The following is a 17,005-nucleotide window of genomic DNA, read 5'->3' on the forward strand; positions in this document are numbered from 1 at the left end:
TTCACAGATTCAAGGTTATGCTAATAGGTCTGGCAAGCTGAAAGGCTTTTCACTTTTAATTTAACAGATCCACTTCAGGGAAGAGTCACCAGACTGTGAAGTTGCAACAGCCTGCTGTGGGAAACTTCAGGAATGGTCAGAATAAGGATAGGAAGAGGGGAAAGGTTGAGCACTAAGACCCAAGGGAGGCATTAACTCCCCTGGCCTCTTATAGCTGCCACCCATTCAAGAGTCCAGAATATTCTAGGAGGTTAGAGCAAAATGAATCCACATATGGAATGCCTGAAACATTTTATTTCAAATATTCTATTTCCCCTTTTGTCACAAATAAAAAAACAATGCCGAGAGCCCGGTGCATCCCATGCCTGACACCCCAGATGGGTCACCTGCTTCTAAATCTGGGTTTGACCGCAAGTATTACTTTTGCCATGAGATACTCATATGATTAGCAACATATTTAGTATCACAGAATGTTTAGAGCATGGCTACTCGACTTTGGAAGCCCCGGGGGGCACAATGATATTCAGAGCACATGCCAAGGGCTGCAACTTAAGTGTGGTTGCAGATACATGCAAATATATATGCAAATATATGCAAATAGCTTTTCACACTGACAGGCATGAATACAAAGATTAAGGCAAGACTACACAACACACGGGCCCCATTTATGTTAGTTCTGCTATTAATAAAATGCAACATTTACCTGATTTCCACCCATATGACAGCACTTTTAACGAGCAATGACAATCCAGGAATTAACTACTAGAACACATATAAACAGAAGACCATTACATGGACTACTTTTTTGTTTTGGCTTCCACCCGTGGGCCGCAAACAAATAGGCCGCATGTGGCCCACAGGCTGCTGTGTTGAGTAGTCCTGGTTCAGAGGGTAGAGGGAAAAAAAAAGAAGAAGGAAAAAAAAAAGAGGGACTGTTTATTGAAAAGATACATTCCCTAACTTTCACTGCCTGACTGGCATTGCTGCACCATATGTCCTTCATCTGTACTCATGTCTGTTCTGATCAGAGATTGTTAAAGGAGAGAAACTGCATCATCCAGATCTATAGCACCAGCCCTCCCGCCAGAGGTACAGACAAATTCAGTACAGTAGTTTTTACTAGAAGGATTCATAAGAGCATTCGAGTGGCCACACTGGGTCAGATCAATGGTCCATCTAGCCCAGAATCCTGTCTTCTGACAGTGGCCAATGCGAGATACTTCAGAGGGAATGAAGAGAACAGGGGAGTTATCAAGCGATCATCTTTTGCCGTCTAATCCCAGCATCTGGCAGTCAGAGGTTGAGAAACATCCCTTTCCATCTTGGCTCTTCGCTATTGTCAGATTTATCCTCTATGGATTTATCTAATTTTTAAAAATCCTATTATAGTTTTGGCCTTCAACACTCCCAGGCAACGAGTTCCACATGTTGACTGTGTGTTGTGCGAAGAAGTACTTTCTTTTGTTTGTTTTAAACTTATTGCCTCTTAATTTTATTATGTGACCCCCCCAGTTTTTATGTTATTTGAAGGGGGGCAAATAACATTTCCTTATGTACTTTCTCTTTTATAGATGTCTATCATTTTCCCTCATAGTGGTCTCTTTTCCAAGCTGAACAGTCCCAGATCTTTCCTGTTGGAAGCTGTTCCATACCTTCAATGTTTTTTGTTGGCCTTTGCACCTTTTCCATTTCTAATGCATCTCTTTTTGAGTTGTGTACCGTATTCAAAATGTGGTCGGTCATACTATAGATTTATATAGAAGCATTCTGATATCTTCTGAATTAGTATCTATTAGCTTTCTTAATCGTTCCTAACATTGCTAGTTGTTTTGACTGCCACTGTGCATTGAGGAGATTCTCTCAAAGTACTAGCCACAATGTCTCCAAGATCTCTTGCATGGTAATAGCTAATTTAGACTCCATTATTTTGTTTGCATAAAGGGGAATGCTTTCCAATGTGCATTTATCAACAGTGAGTTTCATTTGCCATTCTATTGCCCAGTCACCCAATTTTGTGGGATTCATTTGTAATGCTTCAAAGCCTGCTTTGAACCTAACTGTTGAATAGCTTTGTATCATCTTCAAATGTTGCCACCTCAACGTTTACCTTTTTCCAGTTCATTTATGAATATGTTGACCAGCACTGGCCCCCTACAGATCTCTGGGGGGACCCCATTATTGACTTCTCTCCCACTCTGAAAACTGATCATTTATTCTACCCTCTGTTTCCGGTCTTTAAACCGATTATGATCCATGAGAGGACCTTCTCACAAATTCTCACAAAGAATTCTAACGGACCTTTTCAAAAATTCCCACAAATAATTCTAATGGATTGATGAGGCGTGATTTCTCTTTACAAAAGCCACATTGGCTGTTTTCCCAACAAATCATATTAATCTACGTGTCTGATAATTCTGTACTTTACACTAATTTGAACTGATTTGTCTGGAACTGAAGTTAGGTTTACTGGCCTGTAATTGATGGGATTGCCTCTGAAGTCTTAAAAAAATTGGTGTTACATTAGCTAATGTCTGGTCACTTGGTACAGAGGCTGATGAAGTGAGAGTTTACATACAACAGTTGTTAGTTCTTCAAATTCATAACGGAGTTCTTTCAGAACTCTTGGGTGAATATCATCTAGCCATGGTGACTTTTTAGTATTTAATTTACCAATTTGTTCCAAAATCACCTTTGCTGACATCTCATTCTAGGACAGTTCTTCACATTTGTCACTTAAAAAGAACAGCTCAGGTGTGGGAATCTCCCCCTCATACTCATTTAGCTTCTCTGCAATGGCTTTCTCTTTGAGTACTCCATTACCACTCCATCTTCCAGCGGTCCCACTGTTTGTTTGGCAAGCTCCTTGCTTCTGATGTACTTTTGCTGCTAGTTTCGGAGTCTCTTGCTAAACACTCTTCAAATTCTTTTTTTGGCCTGCCTAATTATACTTTTACACTTGGCTTGCTAGAGTTTATGCTCCTTTGTATTTTCCTGAGTAAGACAGGACTTTCCATTTTTCAAGGCTACCTTTTTACTGTGTTTAGCAATGGTGGCTTTTTTCCCCTCTTGAATTTCTTGTCGATTTCAAGATCGTTTTGAACCCTAATGCTTTCCTCCAAAATGCCTGCAGCCCTGTCCCAGCTTAGAGTCATACACAAATTTCACAGGGACACTGTTCATACCACTAAGTTGCAAATGAAAATACTGAATCATAACAGATCCAAGTCCTACCTTACGGGTCCTCACTAGATATTCTCCCTGTCTGACGTACCTACTCTAAGCATATACTTTCAACCAGTTGTGTACTCATCTTATAGTAATTTCATCTAGACCACATTTCCCTAGTTTGTTCATAAGAATGTTAGTATGTTAGTGAGAGCATGTCAAAAGCTTTACCTAAAAATCAAGACATCTCATCTACTGCCTGACTACCCAGTATAGGCGGCTCTGTCCCTGTATGGTGTCTCCACCACCTCCCCTAAAAATTAAACATGCAAAGTCACTAGCCACTTCTGGAAATGTTGGTCTTCATACCTTGCATTTATAATACAAAATATAATAATACAAAACATATACATACAAAATAATGCCTTCTATCTCAGACACTAAAGACCATCATTTTCAGAAGCAATCACTAATTTAATTTGCTTACTCTCACACTTTTAGCTTAATTTCCAGAAGCATGCAAGACTCAGGGCTCCTATTGAAACTAACAGAAACAGTTGGTTCTCAGCACTTCTAAAGATCAGTTGACTCTTTATATAATCACATGACTCCAAAGATTGGGGGCTTAAGAAAAAACAAACTATTTAGAGAGGTCTGATAAAAATGGAAGAGATAACAGTGAGGAAGTGCTCAGTATCTCTGAAAAAGGGGCCTATGCATGATAAAAATTAAGAGTACACAAAAATACAGAGTTATTCAGCTAGGAAACAGTATGCTTTCGGTTTATGGTTATAGGTAGCTTCGGGCATCTTGATTACCTGCTGAAGCAGTTTAAATCTTCTCACAAGGCAGACTTCAAAGAGCTCCATAAACAAACTTCTCGTAACAGTAAAGAGCAGTAGGGCTATTGCATCTGAAATTTGGAACAGCTGACAAGAACTTGTGTATAAATGGTACTTTGGTTCATATCACACCCAATTTTTGGCTATAATACGTACCTAAAACTGTGCCTGCTATGTAAGATGAGGACTGAGGCAGACAACATGATGAGATAGGATTGCAAATACAAATCTTTATTGCATCTTAGGACCAAGACTTTCAATATTTTCCATGCATTGAATCCATAAGTATCTACATCCCTGGCGCTGTCACCAAAAAATGACAACATCTGTACGACATCTAGACTAGTTGCAAATGTAATTCATACTTTATAAATGCACAACCACTAATTTTTTCTATTGGAATATTCAAGCAATAACTCCATAAAGACCCCGTAAAACTTAGTAAATCCAATCTAAATATGGATTTTCAATCTCTTTTACAACCTTTCACCTCCCAAAGGGTAGGTCTTTATATTACTGAAATGGAACTGGGAATAGAGGTAAAATGGTGTTGAAGAGTCAATAGAAAAATATTTTGTTTGCTGATTTTATTTTTAATTTCTGAGCAAAAGATATTAGATCCAAATGTATGATCTGCTTCAACGGCAATTTCCATCACTGTTCTAAGTCTCAATGCAAAAGATCCCCCCTTCTTTTTGTTTACTTTAAGGCACTTTATTGAATGTTTCTTTAACCTTTACTAGGTGATAACTCAAATGAATCATTTTTTTCTACTCAACACCTCAGAGCATCAAATCACTTTCCAAGGTTATTTGAGTCACACAAGTAAAATTTTAAAAGAAATTTGGAATAAAAAATACTTTCAAAAGAAATCTTTGGAGATCACAGTTTACTGCAAGTAAGATGTACACTACCTTAACAGTGAGAAAAAGCAATACATTTCTAATATATATATATAAATAAATGGCTAACATATTCAAGAAAAGGGCAGGAACCTAAAACAATGGATATTAAATAAATTAAAGGTCTATCAGATACAGAAAACAAAAGGAACTAGTAGCCAAAGACTGTAACAACTGTTTCCATCAACATCTTGTAACTCAGTGTTTCTCAACCAGTGGTATGAGAACCCTTAGGGGTACTCGCGAGAAGTCTGGGGGGTACGTCAACAAAACTGAAAATTGGAGAAAACTCAATTTTTGTTTAAAGTTTTACAGCAATTTATTATTTTTGTACTTTTTACACCTAAATATTTCATCGCCTGCCTTAATTACAATTAAGTTGTTTAAACAAATATGTTACAATGGTAGAAAAATTGTGTGTGTGTCTGAAAACTGTAGGTACTAGGGGTAGTTATTTTTTTTAAGGTTTTATAAAAAAAGGTTGAGAAACACTGTGGTAACTGACTGAACAAAATGAATGCAATGAGATGTAAGTTTCCAATGTTCTCATTAAGGATTTCAAATTTTTAATTGTGTCCTTTTTAGCGGTGAGAAATTCTTATTTCTCCCTCCCACACTCATTACAACTTAGCATTTCACCATCATGCAAGCTCTGCTCAAGACAAGAGAATAATTTTAAATACACAGAATCCACCATGGAATTTTTAATGTTAAATCCACATATGGGCCAAATGTCAGACAAAAACTTACAGATGGACTAATCTGATACGAGGTTGTGCTTCTTTTCTACATCCCCTTCTAAAAGTTTTGCTCAGCCACAATAAGCAAAAGTACACTCTTGGTTGAAATAAATCAACCAACTGAAATACTTTTGAAATCAATAACCCAACTATTGCCACACACTTTTGCTTTGTTCTATCACAATCTGAACATTATGGCTATTTAAAAAGGATAGACTTTGTGTAATGTAACAGTCACAACACAATAGGTTAGATACAGGGTTTTCCAATTTATAAAATCCTAGCAAAAAAGACAGCAATGGAAAAAGGGATTTTTTTTTGGTTTGTTTTTTGTTTTTTAAAGAAAGGTCCTTTGTTTATATGGAAACCTTATTTCAAGTCATCAAATTATGCAGATCTGCCAGATAATACTCAGCCAAAACTTTTGTTCAAAGGCAAATATCACAGTTTTGTTCAAAAAAGCTCATTCTCAAAAAAGAGTTTGTGGTAAGAAAACATGATTTCTAAAATATATCCTTGTGTGGTCTTTAAAAATGAACTATCAAAACATTTTCCAAAAATAAATTAGATAATTAAAAAAAGTCTTCTCCAGCATAGCTGGACCATTAGGCTGTCCTCACTGAGCCATTAGTATTGCTGCTCTTCCCAAAATTAGGGTCATTTTTTTCAAACCATAGTTCAGCCAATTGTTGTGTGGACCCATAAGTTGAAGCTTTGGACCCCAAGCACATTTTGTATTGTTTTGGATCAAGATTGGGATCACAAAAGACTGGATGATGTACATGAACAACTCCGATTTCTTGGCTTCGGAAAGTCTTTAAGCCAGCTTGAATGACTTTGTTAAATAGGTCCACGTCCTCTAGGCCCCAACCTTGGATAGAGACATCAAAGCCCCCTGCTCTAAGGAGATCACCTTTGTAAATACAGGTAATGCCAAAGCCATAGTTCCTCCAGAAACCTGTTTTCTGGGTGAAAGCAAAATGATTGTCACTAGGAACTTTTCCATTATAAACTATCTTTGGATCATACTGACTAAAGATAACTGGAAAGTATATTTGTTGGCCCAAAACTGTATTTGATCTACACCGTTGGAGAAACTCTGAGGTAAACACGAGGTCAACATCGCAGAAGAAGAGCAAAGACTCATTTTTAAACTGAGAAGATCCAACTTCAAGAGCCAAAGCTCTTGAAAATTCCCCAGACACTGGCAGGATCTGCATGTCAGCCTTAGGATACTTAACACGGTAATCTCTCATCAATTCAATTTGCTTCGCCTTGTCAGGATTTGAGTCAGAATTGAAAAGCAGGACGACCAACTTGACGTTCTGACTGGGAATGAGGCAAGTTTTCTCAAAATTCCCCATGAACCTTGCAAACATATCAAAGCGTCCAGAAAGAGGAATCAAGATGTTGATCTTCCTGTCTTTGGGCTCCTTCCGCTCTGCTTTTGATCCACTGAGCTGGAATGGAACAAACATCTTCAATGAATTGGACAAGAAAGACAAGGATCCAGAGTCTTGGTTAATTTTGCTGGCCAGCTCTTTGGCATCTATCTCTTCATGCTCCATAAATTGGATCTTGCTGAATGTCTGCTGTAGGTAGGCATGCCTTCTGACAGGCACGGTCATCTTCTTTCCCTTGTGCTTTTTGTATAGAAGCAACAAGTCAAGAACATACTCTGCTCCATACATAGGATTAACTCTGCGATAGCCATATTGTATCTCCTTGAAATCTATGATCCGCCCTCTAGTCTTAGCATTGGCATTGATCATTTCCATGACCTGCATAACAATGTCATCCAATGCTTGACGCTGAGATGAGTCCATCCCTCTCCGAGGGGGCTGTCCATCAGCTGCAGAATAGAGATACTTTCCTGTAAGGAACTCCCATTCCAGAACCTCTTCACGCTGGCGTGGCTGGAACCGCATAAAAGAAGGTGGTATCCCCAGCTGAAGATCATCTTTGTGTATTTCTGCATTGCTGTATTTGCTCATCAGGACAATTTCTCTGTGCAGCTGTATAGTGCGGTAACGCAGTTCTGCGATTTTGCGACTCAGCATATAGCTATGAAGTCTATATTGGTACGGGGGATTCTTGTTGGGATGTAATGTTATAGCTCGGTGTATCTTGCTATTTCTAAGGTCTTTGATGTAGCCTTTTTTGTTTTGCTCATAATTTTCATAAAACAGCTGCTGCATCTAAAAAGAGAAATAGGAAGTTATTATTTTTGCAACATTTAATATTTTAGAGGTAGTTTACTGATGACAGTTATCCCACATAGCTCTATTGTATAAAAATACCTCCTTGCTTATGTGACCATAAGTTTTTCTGAATAAGCTATTCTCCATTTTAGGCACAGGTTGTATGGATACCAGCTCTTAATTCCAAAGAATTCAGAGGGTTAATCATTGTCAACTGGTGAAAGAAACATCTACCATGGATTTTGAATGACTTGTAACCTACTCTAGAAATACTAATACCACCAATATCTGAACAACTGTGTGCTAAGCAGATCACAAACTCAAGACAGCATTATCAGCTAAAATAGGTCAAAGTGCGTTTTTATTCTCTACATTATAAAATTCATTGCATTTTTCTGGACTTTTTTTTTCAATGGCATATAGAAAGGCATGGAAACCATATTCAGAATAAGTATGTTTTCATTATCATGTCCTTTAAAACTTTTCCTTTATGGCCATACTCTTTAAAGAACTTGTAGGATACTAGCATGAAAACTAAACTAAACATTATTACCAAAGAGGCTGAGTTTAATTCCTGCATCACTAAACATGAAGACACCACATCACACCCATCAGGATTCAGTCACTGTGGTAGGCGGTGATGTGGTCCAGATTTAAAAAAAATGTAAGTTCTCAAATATAAGTTTTAGCTGATAACAAGACCCTTCAAAAATTACCTACAGCAATTTCGTACAAGTAAAAAAAAAAAAGTACATACACAGTAGAGCATAATTCTTAAAATGGGAATTGCTCTATATCAAAATAATGAGGTGGAAGGTTGAGATTGGTGTACACCAAATGTTACATGTGCCCAGCTAGGTGTCTCAGGGAGTGAAAAATCCACACTCCTGGGAGACATCATTAAGCTGACCTAACCCCCAATGGAAAGAGTGCTAGGTCGATGGCAGAATTCTAACTACCACCTCTTGGGGGAGTGACTAACTACAGAGATGGGAGAACTTTTTCTGTCACTACAGCGTTTTACACTGAAGTGCCACAAAAGTGCTGTGGTGCAGCTCTGTGGCTACAGCAGTTCAACCATAACCACAGGCAGAGATATTTTAAAATGGAATGAGCCTAAACGTAAAACCTAGGAATGCAAGATGATTCAAGCAGAGTGTTACATGCAAATTATAAAATAAGAAAAAATTAAATAAAGTCTCTCCATCTTAAAGAGGGCAATTAAACTGGCTGCCATTCTTATGTGATCTTGTTGTATCAATGTACAGCAGCTAGAAATCCCATTGCATAGGTCTCTAATTGCTGTTTGTCCCATATTTGGCCCATTATTGTGGATGAGTATCTAGAGGGGAAACTCACACCTAGATTCCACTGCTTCTATGGTAAAAAAAAAACAAACCACTGTGTGTGTATGTGGGGGGACAGAGAGTAAGTAAATTAACGAGCAATATATTATTGTGGATACCACAGGGGCAGTCACTATTTTTATTTATTTGCTTTATTTTAAATCTGCACTACCCAATAGTTTGAAAAGCAGAACAGCACTATTATTTTATACAGCAATCTGGTGTAGTGTAACTGTAGAACACAAAAGGTACATAAAGAGATGCACACACAAGGTGTGTCTACCCTGCACCATAGGTTGAAATAGAAAACGCAATTTGACCTAAACAAATTGCACATCTTATTTCAATCTACTTCAAAATAGTTTACTTTGTAATTTGGCAAAGTCTACACAGCGCAAAATTTTGAAATAACTAGCTATTCCGAAACGTCCCTTGCTCTTTGTTAGATTAGCGAGTCTGTTATATTTCGAAATAACAGGCTCGCTGTTAAGATGTGGGATAGGTATCCCGAAATAGTGCTGCAGTGGTATGTAGCCACACAGAGACAGAGTGTTTGGAGTGCAAGTGGTCCACCACACTTTACCTGATTTGCTTGGTGTGACCCACTATTTAAGAACAATGTTTATTAACTACAGCTGCATAATACTTGCAGTGGGGCATGTTACTTGCATTACCCCCTTATCACTTTCCCCCAGTCAAGTTGCAGTATATCACCATTTCTTTCCCTCTCCAGCCCATTTATCATTCAAGACATTTATTCTTCCCTATTCTACCTTCTCCACATTAAGTCATTCTTTCCTCTTGTCAGTGTGAACTGTATGTCATTTCATTCTTTTCATTTGGAAAAGAATTTGTCTTTTACTAGGGTGTATATTGCCCAGCATAAAGGGGACCTGAAACGTCCCTGATCAGGGTCCCTAGGCTGTAAAAACAGGCAAACTGTCTGAAAACGAGTACATACCCTTTCAGACTAGTGCACAATAGAAACTCTCCCAAGTACAAAAGCAGAGTATTATTGGGGTGGAACTCAGTCCAATTGATGCTCACAGTTGGATCTAAAAGAGTAAAATGGATGTAGGCCTTGTTCAAGAAACCAGCTCTGAAGCATGGTTCCCCCATCCTGCCTCCCCTCCCTGTTTAATTATGTGCATATTTTTTTCTGTTACTAATAATGGGATATTGTAGCACATTTTAAGTCTTGCACAGTTTTTGTTAAGAGCTCATGACCCCGTGTCGCACCCACTTAGATTTAATCCTGTAAAACATTTATTACAATGGAGAATGTATATAGCATGAACAAAAACATTGCAAAAGCACAGAGTTAAAACATATATTTTAATTCTAAGCTGTCTCCACCAGGCATATCTCTTATAATAAAAGTTATAACACTAGAAGCAATACCAAATATAGGCCCTACCAATGGATTTCAACAGTATTTCAATCATTCGAATACAGGTGAAAGAACAGATTTCTATAGGATTTTTGAATGCAAGATTATAAATACATTAAACTATTTCAATTGGTAGCTAGTGTGAGTTTAAGCAGCACTGATAATAGGATTTATTTTCAATATCTGTTTTGGATTAAAAAAAATTAAGACCCTAAAGATAGAACATTTACTGTGAGATACCAGTTCAGGGGACTCAAACACCCACAGTAGGAAATGATGAAAAGCAGAAGCACTTTTAGGTTACTTAAATTTTTAACAGAACACTGATGGGTAGGAAAAAGATTATGAAACTTGAATGCAAATTAAGATAGGGGCTGTTAACTAACTTTCTAAACCCAATGTAATTAATATAAGTTAAGGACTACCATAGATGCTTGCTAAGTAGGAACAAAATGCTAGCCATGTTTGTTAAAGCCCAGATAATTTAATAAGCTTTCTTTCTCCAAATTAATTGGATATCCTCCAAGAAAACTGATCTGAAAAGAAAAAAAAGTCATTTGCAGGCTTGACTGGTATTTAGAGTTTCAACTCAATGCAATTTAAACAGAAAACATTAAATTCCCACCCAGCTCTCCCAAGGTGGAAATTCGAACAAACCATTCAGTGCAGTGGAGCTGCTAGTCAGAGCTGGAATGCAGATACACAACTAAGCAGATGGCAGCAAGGCTTCCAGAAAGCTTGTATGTGACCACATTTTTCAGAATAGCAGCTTGCAAGAATGATATTTTAATTTCCTTTCTTATAAAACATCACATTTCCTCCATCACACAAGTCAGTCCTCATGTACTTCAGAAGGAAAAGTATGCCCTTAAGGCCACTTGTACGCTACGAACCTGATTCTCTACTCATTGAAGCTGGCGGCACAGCTCCTATTAACTTCAATGGCAAAGGATGTTTAAAAATAATAGGAGTAACTTGACACATAGGCTTGATCTATGCTACCAACTTATGTGGATTTTCCACACCCCTGAGCAATGCAGTTACACTGAGCTAACACTTGATGTACAGAGAACTGCACTGATGGCAGCACATCTGACAGCGCTTCCTCCTTTTGGAGAAGTGGTGCATTTATGTCAACCGGAGAGGATCTCTGGTTGGCATTAGGGATGTTAAATGGAGTGTAATCTGGTAACTGTAGACAACAAATGTTTTGTTGGTTACATGGTTAACTGCTGTGGCTCTGCATTGAAAGTCGCTTGGGAGGCAGCAAGCAGGTAAGCTGGCTCCGTCCCAGCTCTTGCCAGGTCCCGGCAGCCACCCTAGCTGTGGCTCTGCCTGTCCGCTGGCTCCTAAATTATTTTCATGCAGCGCTGCAGTGGGGGTAACAGCTGGTACCTAGCATGAACTGGGACTGAGCCAGCCTGATGGCCAGCCCACTGCACGTGGTGGGGAGGGGGGGAAAGGAGGGGTTGCATGTACCTGGTAGCATTAACAGATAAGCATCATCATATCAGTTAATTGTTTAACCAGATACACTATTACATCCCTAGTTGGCATAGGTAGTAGCTTCACTTATTGCTATAGCAGAGCAATTTAAAAGTATTGTAAGTGTAGATAAACACTAAGATCCCATTTAAAAATTATTTATAAAAGGCTAATAAATCATTAACAGATGTTATAAGCATATTATAGACAACATGAGTATTTCAGTATGCATCAACAGAAGATGTTCTAAATGGCTATAAGCAGCTTACTGATCAGCTGAACTAACAATTGATTAACCGTTTATTAAAACAAATCTGTAAACCTGAGACACAGAATCGTTTATTCAACAACTCATTTTTTCACAACTCAACCCCATTATCTTTGTTTGCACATTTACACTTGCCACACTGCCTGTGCATTCTTGGAAAAACTGAGCAGATAACTCACAGTGCCGCCACAAAGAACAGAGTGCTCCAGAATCAAACACAGAAAAGGGCACAAACATCATACAATGCAGGATACTCTGGGATATCCTATTGAATGCACCTAGAAAGAAAACTGGATGAATCGGTTATATAGTTAACTCCCCCCCCCCCACCTCCATTCACCTTTTAGGATGACTCCCTTAAAGAAAAATGACCATGTGTCAACCTAGACCGGTAACAAAGGTAATCAGCATTTCTGCTATCATAGTAGTTTCCATATCCATACAGAATTTGAGGTAGGGGAGAGAGGGGAAGTAAGGGAGAGAAACTGGCTTGACAGCAGCATTGCTAAGAAGGATCTTGAGATGTGGTGGTTCACAGCCCTCAACGTAAGAGTGCACAGCGGCACAATGCTGTTGCAAAAGCAGCAAATGCAGTTTTAGAATGCATTAAAATAGCATGCAAGTCATGGGAGGCTGTACTACCGCTCAGTGCTGGTAAGGCCTCAGCTGGGGTACTGTGGACACTAATGTAGAAAAAGAACATAGATAAACTGGAAAGGATCCCGAGGCAAGCGACAAAAATGATCAAAGGCATGGAAAACAAGTCAAATGAGCAAAGGCTAAAGGAACTGGGTATGCTTAGTTTGGAAAAGAGATTAAAGGACGATATGGGAGTAGCCTTCAGATACTTGAACTGCTGCCATAAAATAAAAGATGGAAAAGAGTTGTTCTCTTTTGCCCCAGAGGGCAGGACAAGAGGCAATGTGTTCAAACTACAACATAGCAGATTTAGATAAACTCTCGGGGAAAAAAACTTCCTAACTGTGAGAAGAGGAGGAGAATGGAACAGGCTGCCTTCGGAGGTTGTGGAAGCTGAAGTTTCTTCAATGGAGCTTGCCAAAAGGAAGCTGGATAATCATCTGTCTTGGATGATTTAGACACAACAAATCCTGCATCTTGGCAGAGGGTTAGACTCAATGACCCCTGCAGTCCCTTCTGAGCCTGTGGCTCTATGTTGCAGGACACAATCCGTGCTTGGAACCAATTATGCCCCGCCAGCTAGTTATAAATTTGTTTAAAAGTTAGCTTATGGAAGGGGCCTGATCTCAAAGCATTTGATCATGCCCCCAAAAGGACTATGGCCACTAGAAAAAGCATTTGTACACTTCACTGTTTGAAGATTTGGAAAACACTACACAGCTATGATCTTTATTTTGTTTGCCTGCTGACTATCAAAACGTATAAAAAGAAGTCCAGAAGAAGATATTAAACAGCAGCAATGTGGTCAATATGTAGAATGTATAGTTCTCTACAGCTTTTGCATGACAAACTGGTTACTAGATCCTCACTAGTACGTATTCCCCTCATTTGGAATAGGGATGTTAAAATTAGATTAATCAACTAATTGAGAGGAGGGAGAAGCAGTAACAGGAAACTTGGAAATGGCGGAGATGCTCAATGACTTCTTTGTTTCGGTCTTCACCGAGAAGTCTGGAGGTGTGCCTAACGTAGTGAATACAAGCAGAGAGAGGGTAAGTTTAGAAGATAGGATACACAAAGAACAAGTTAAAAATCACTTAGGAAAGATAGATGTCAGGAAGTCACCAGGTCCTGATGAAATGCATCCCAGGATACTCAAGGAGCTGATAGAGGTATCTGAGCCTTTAGCTATGATTTTTGAAAAATCATGGAAGACAGGGGAGATTCCAGAAGACTGGAAAAGGGCAAATATTGTGCCCATCTATAAAAAGGGGAGTAAGAACAACCCAGGAAACTACAGACCGGTCAGTTTAACGTCTGTTCCAGGGAAGATAATGGAGCAGGTAATTAAGGAAATCATATGCAAACACTTGGAAGGTAATAAAGTGATAGGGAATAGCCAGCATGGGTTTGTGAAGAACAAATCATGCCAAACTAATCTGATAGCTTTCTTTGATAGGATAACGAGCCTTGTGGATAAGGGAGAAGCGGTGGATGTCATATACCTAGACTTTAGTAAGGCATTTGATACGGTCTCGCATGATATTCTTATTGATAAACTAGGCAAATATAACTTAGATAGGGCCACGATAAGGTGGGTGCATAATTGGCTGGATAACCGTAGTCAGAGAATTGTTGTTAATGGTGCTAAATCCTGCTGGAAAGGGATAACAAGTCGAGTTCCGCAAGGGTCTGTTTTGGGACCCGTACTGTTCAATATCTTCATTAATGATGTAGATATTGGGATACAGAGTACGCTTATTAAGTTTGCAGATGATTGCAACTTCTTTGGAGGATAGGGACATAATTCAACATGACCTTAGCAAGTTAAAGAAACGGTCAGAGGTAAACAGGATGAAGTATAATAAAGAGAAATGCAAAGTGCTCCACTTAGGAAGGAACAATCAGTTCCATACATACAAGATGGGAAGCGACTGTCTAGGAAGGAGCATGGCGGAAAGGGATCTAGGGGTCATAGTGGACCACAAGTTGAATATGAGTCAACAGTGTGATGCTGTTGCAAAAAAAGCAAATATGATTCTAGGTTGTATCAACAGGTGTGTTGTAAGCAAAACTCGTGAAGTCATTCTGCTGCTCTACTCTGCACTAGTTAGGCCTCAGCTGGAGTACTGTGTCCAGTTCTGGGCGCCACATTTCAAGAAAGATGTGGAGAAATTGGAAAGGGTACAGAGAAGAGCGACAAGAATGATTAAAGGTTTAGAGAACATGACCTATGAAGCCAGGCTTCATGAACTGGGCTTGTTTAGTTTGGAAAAAAGAAGATTAAAGGGGGACATGATAGCGGTTGTCAAATATCTAAAAGGGTGTCACAAGGAGGAAGGAGAAAATTTGTTCCTCTTGGTTTCTGAGGACAGGACAAGGAGTAATGGGCTTAAAGTGCAGTAAGGGACGTTTAGATTGGACATTAGGAAAAAATTCCTAGCTGTCAGGGTGGTCAAATATTGGAATAAATTGCCAAGGGAGGTGGTGGAATCTCCCTCTCTGGAGATATTTAAGAACAGGTTAGATAGACATCTGTCAGGGATGGTGTAGACAGAGCTTGGTCCTGACTTGAGGGCGGGGGGCTGGACTTGATGACCTCTCGAGGTCCCTTCCAGTCCTATGATTCTATGATTCTATGAATAGTCAATGGAATTTCTGGATCATAGCTGTGTAGTGCTTTCCAAATCCTCAAACAATGAAGTATACAAATGCTTTTTCTAGTGGCTGGAATTTCCATTGACTACTCGATTAGTCAATAAGGACGCTTCTGCTTTGAAAAGTAGCAAGAGCCCGCCCAGTGGTGTTCTGCCTTTGAAATGTACAAAAGCCCCAGCAAGGGCTCTTGTGCACTTGGAAGATTGAAACGCCGCATGGAGCCTGGGGTCTGTAGGAGACTCTGAGTCCCCTGCTGGCCCCAGGCTCCATGCGGCACTTTCACTTTGAAATATACAAGAGCCCCAGTGGGGACTCTTGTACATTTCAAAGGTGGAACAGTGCTGCTGCACCCCAGCCCCTCCCATGGAGCTAGAGGGAACTGGCCTTTAAGCCATCACTCCCCAGCACCCTCTCTTTCTGATAGAGGCAGCGGGGGGAGGGGGGGAGAGGGAGGAAAGGACTAGTCGATTAGTTGCTTACATTCCTAATTGGGAACATACTTCTCTAAGATCTTTTTTTTTTTAAGAACCTTTCACGATTATTAATTGTGGTGATTATATTCTAAGCAAGCTTTATACTAATGCAGAGTACTAGAAACACTGGGATACAAAGAAGAGCCAATCTTCATTGACCAGTATTTACTCTAGACCTGCTGAAGCTTTAGAACACCCTAATGTTCCCCAATTCTTTAGAGACTGAGTGTTTAAATTGTGGTACAGCTGTTGTGGGCACTATGGGCTAGGATCCAAGACTCACTGAAAGAGGGTTATGTTGATCATTTTAAATGAAGAAGTCTTTTGCGGGGGAAAAACCAGCATATTAGAGAAAATGGACTCAAAAAGTAAGGCCAATATATACAGAAACTGGCCTGAAGCCACAGGACAGCCCCCTGAGACATGCTCTCTCAGGTCCAGATTGTATTGTCACAGCCCAGAAAATACACCTCCACAAATGTCATGAAAAGCAGCTCTGGCCATCTCATGTTGTACGGCATATTTGAGAAACCTGAGATGCACTTTCAATACAAAATCCAACCAATTAAAAGCTAGGCTAATAGCTCACGTTGCAAGCTATCTTGGTATGACCCACCTTATGCCAGTACATTTGCATCTATGTTAGAGGTTTTACCACCAACTATTTCAGTAAGCCCTCCCACCCCTCTCCTTATTGACAATACTGCTGATAAAATGTTTCGCCATGAGAGGGGAGGGCGGCGCTGGCGAATGTGAGTGTGAGAGATTCAAGTAACAGATCTGCAGCCATGAATGGAGTGAGGATTCTTCTTAATGACTCTTCATACAGGTTTTGCATTTTACATTTAACTGCATCATGTGAAACCCACCACAGCTACTGCTAGGGTGCTCAAAGG

The 17,005-nt window shown here is 39.4% G+C and overlaps 1 protein-coding gene across 1 annotated transcript in view; it reads right to left on the reverse strand.

Moving 5' to 3' along the window:
* Positions 1 to 4,217: 4,217 nt before the first annotated feature.
* The window catches only part of CHSY1 (chondroitin sulfate synthase 1), a 100,908-nt gene continuing 88,120 nt past the window's right edge, over positions 4,218 to 17,005 (reverse strand). Inside the window, exon 3 of the mRNA XM_006129242.5 lies at positions 4,218 to 7,847. Coding sequence (XP_006129304.2) covers positions 6,255 to 7,847 — 1,593 coding nt within the window. The 3' untranslated portion in view covers positions 4,218 to 6,254. The remainder of the gene's footprint in view (positions 7,848 to 17,005) is intronic.

Source organism: Pelodiscus sinensis, chromosome 14, assembly GCF_052426305.1.
Source record: "Pelodiscus sinensis isolate ZL-2025 chromosome 14, ASM5242630v1, whole genome shotgun sequence".
Taxonomy (NCBI): domain Eukaryota; kingdom Metazoa; phylum Chordata; order Testudines; family Trionychidae; genus Pelodiscus; species Pelodiscus sinensis.